General features: G+C 39.1%; 1 protein-coding gene across 1 annotated transcript; it reads right to left on the bottom strand.

Moving 5' to 3' along the window:
• Positions 1-2,187: 2,187 nt before the first annotated feature.
• LOC149846794 (uncharacterized) lies at positions 2,188-2,757 on the bottom strand. The gene has a single exon (XM_089992514.1). The coding sequence runs from the start codon at positions 2,755-2,757 to the stop codon at positions 2,188-2,190; it is 570 nt and encodes a 189-aa protein (XP_089848640.1).
• Between the last annotated feature and the right edge of the window lie 1,110 nt (positions 2,758-3,867).

Genomic DNA, 3,867 nt, shown 5'->3' with positions numbered 1-3,867 from the left:
AAAGGCACCGACACATTCGGTATGAGTCAAACCTGGGATGAAGGGGTCAGCACCTTCTCCCCAGGCCCGACCCGACCCGACCCGTTGACACCCCTACTTTCGGAGCTCACCAGTTAAAGGCACCGACAAATTCGGTGTGAGTCGAACATGGGATGAAGGGGTCAGCACCTTCTCCCCAGGCCCGCTGGGCGGGTGTAAATGCTAGGTGTTAATGTGCTGCTGATCCACCAAGGAAGCAAGGCTGGCAAGATGCATACATGCATAGATTAATTGGATGGTCGGTGCACAGCTTGGTAAACTATATATTGAGATTCAAAAGTTGAAGATCCAAAACACGGCATGTGCAGGATAAACAGTTGGTCAAGCCTTTGGCCAGTTTTGATGCAATGCTTAGAAGCAGTTTAGCATGTGGAATGGCACCATATATATATATATATATATATATATATATATATATATATATATATATATATATATATATATATATATATATATAGTAATATATGATAGTGGGAACATCAGAAGGGCCATTTATAAATCAACCTTTTAGTGCAAGGTCCAGTTCCTATGATGAATGAAGGGACATGCTTTGGTACTCCTTCATGTGCGCGTCTTAGTAAGATTGGTGAATGCTGGCTTAAAAGCCACAAGATTACATAGTGCAAAATAAAGGGCGGGACACAATGAAAAAGATAAAAGAAAAAAAGGGAAAGCAGTATTCATGGTTATTCTTGATGACAGATTTGACTGTCTATCATCAGCATAGCCTCTTAGAAAAACTAAAGCAATACAACTCTATAGCAAAGACTAGTAGAACTCATGATTCTCCAAGGAATAAACTGCATGTATGAGGTCAATGAAGAGGTGTATTTCAGAGATAAAAGCTATGAAACCTAAGAAATTAACCAAAGGACTATTTGTTGCATGGTTTTTACCAGTCAAAAAGTTTTAGTTAATGAAATAAAAAATAACCAACCAAAAGAGGGACTCAAAGTATTGAAAATTAAGAAAAATACAATGGCCATCTAGCAACTGATCAGTATGAGTTGTTTTGGATATTTTGTTGAAAGTAGTTTAGTTTTTGGTAAAATAGCATATTCTCACCTACCAAATACTCTACATTGTATGACCTAGGTCTTTAATCACATGCAGTACAAAATGAACCTATACATGGAAGATTTAATGCACAAGTTCAATGAGAGCGCATCAGGTCAGAGACAGCTCTGATGGTATATTGGATGTCGTTGATCGAATTGATGAACAGCAGCCAGAATACGATGATGGATAGCTTGTTTCTTAGATGAGTCCCACAAATTTTATGAGATTCAAGTTTTAGATGAGAGGCATCATCTACAGTACAAAAAATGAAGGGCTGAATCAGAAACAAACTTGATCGTGTTCTGGCTGCTGTTCATCACATGGATGAACGGCATCCAAGGCAGGTCTACCTGATGCGTTCTCAAATTCAATAGGTAGGGCTAGAAAAGTAAAGCAGGTCTATTCTCATCATGTTGCAATCACCAGGTGGAAAACAAATAATTGAAATGGATAGTTTGAGCACATACTCTCTCTCTCTCTGCCCATTTTGTTGAACTGATTCCAACACCATACTCTCTCCCCCTCTCTCTCTCTCTGCCCATCTTGTTGAAGGAACTGATTCCAACACCATAACTATCATCTTCCAATAATTTTAATCAGTGTTTCTAATAGAAACGTAGAACAGTGCAAATGTGTAGCTTTTTCCTTGACAAGTTTGGATTTATTCTCAGCTTTCCTTCCAAACTTACTAGGGAAAAAGGAAAGAAGGGAGGGGAGCCATTTCTCTCTCTACTCTTTCATTTACAGTCCTCTTCATAAGAAATTATTTGTACTCTTTCTCGTGCATCAAAAAAGTTTCAAAATCTGATAAATGATTAAACTCAGTGTGTTACATGCAAAAATAACCCCTTCATTTCATTTCACTAAACATACCATTTTTACAAGAGAATCGGCCAGATCCCAAAACCCAGAAATTAGAAAGAGAGAAGAGAAAAAAGAAGTTTGACAAGGGCAAAAGATAAAAAAAACCCAGAACCATGAACAGAAACATCTAACAAAAAGTATCATCTAAATGGACAAACAATCAGCGTGTCAATTTCTCTACACTCCCACCTTCATCTACACAGTACATGGGCTCTCTACCATTCTTCAGTTCCCTTCCTGCTGCTCTCTCTCCTCCTCCTCTTCTCCTTCCTCAATATCCTTCCTATCCTGCACATACCAACCAAAAGAAGACTGTTCATTCTCCTCTCTCCATCCCCATATCTTCCTCTCATCTCTCACATCAATATCTGGCTGGTTTTTCTTTGGTGGTACTGCAACAGTGGTGGGTTTCTTCAAACCCAAGATCTTCTTCCATCTTCTGCATCCTCCTTTTGGAGGTCTAGGCAATGGGTCTTCATCAGCAACACATAACTCATCCCTGAGGGTCATCTTCTTCCCCTTGGAAGTCCCCCTGGTTCCATCATCCTTGAAGGGGAGCAGCCTCCCTTGGAAGAAAAGCTGGTCGGCTGTCAACATAGTGTAGTTGCTCACAGAGAACTCAAAGTTTGTGTCCTCCGGTGAGGCCCCCACAGGCCTGTCCCGCTTGGTGCACCCACCACCCAGCTGGTCAGCTGCTGCTACCTCCACAAAATCATTGGAGAAGGATATTCTTGGGCTCAAGGGTGGTGCACAGAATGCCTGATGCTCTGTGTTGAACATCTCCAAGCACGCCATGCATCAATTGCTCTCTCTCCCCCCCCTCTCTCTCTCTAGCCCAAAGCTTGGGGGACTCGGGGGTGAATCCACATGTATTTATACATGGGCATTCGTGTCAATGGCTCATGCATGTGTGTGCATGTACTATTTGACCATGCCATATAAATTATTCAACCATGTCATTGATTTGTTCAACAGTACAGCTATAAAGAGTCGTACAGCTATGCACAATGTAAGGATAGTTTCGTCTTTCTACATTGGTCAAAGTCAAATCAGTGATAAAGCAATTTCAGTTTCATTAGACTCACTCTTAACAATTTTGTAAAATAATTCATTAATTAATGCAAGCATAAGAAGATCGTTCTTGAAACCTACAATTTTTTTTAAAGGCAAGCTGGGGTAAGGCAGACCCCTGCCAGTTATACAACTATATCATTGGGTTTTGAACCTGCAACATTCCAACACAAAGTGACGTGCACTAGCTGCTTCTACCAGACAAGCGGAGGCCCAGTTGGTATGAAAGATACCAAAACATAAGTAACTCAAAGAAAACTCTAATTAAATATAAGAAAGAATAACAAATAAACAGAAAACCTCTTAAAAGTTTCTACTAGTCCCAATTTATAGAAGAGAGATTTGAAACCTTAATTTTTAAAGGTTTAATATTTGGTGCTATTGAAGGCACAGAACTATTGAGTACAAATCACTTCTTTTTCACGTTTTTTAGATTTTTTATAAAATTGGACTTAATGGACATGATATGCAAGGTTTGTTTAGGAGAAAACAAGTTTTGAACTATTTGATCTTAACACGTAAGTTGCTTTTTTAGGGGCTTAGCACTAAAATTTGATGACTCAAAAAAATCATATTTTTACATTTAAATAACATGAGCCAAGGCTTGATCCTTAACAGACAAACCATGCTGCACATACTACATGGTGAGATTGTTTGAACCTATGATTTTCAGCTCAATAGTTATGTGCCTTCGATAGCACCAAATATCAACCCATTCTTAAATATGGATCAAGTATATAAGTTTGAGATGAAAATACAATCTAAAAATCCAAATAAAAATCGTATGGATCCGAATTGCGTGTGGCTCTCCATCTGCATCAATCATACATAGTG

The sequence above is a fragment of the Nuphar pumila genome, chromosome 2 (genome assembly GCF_984573655.1).
Source record: "Nuphar pumila chromosome 2, dmNupPumi1.hap1.1, whole genome shotgun sequence".
NCBI classification, from domain to species: Eukaryota; Viridiplantae; Streptophyta; class Magnoliopsida; order Nymphaeales; family Nymphaeaceae; genus Nuphar; species Nuphar pumila.
Note: the sequence above shows the minus strand (reverse complement) of the source record. Positions and strands in the feature narration are given on the sequence as shown.

Excerpts from the sequence above, each read along its gene's own strand:
- LOC149846794 (XM_089992514.1), bottom strand. The coding sequence starts at position 2,757 with ATGGCGTGCTTGGAGATGTTCAACACAGAGCATCAGGCATTCTGTGCA.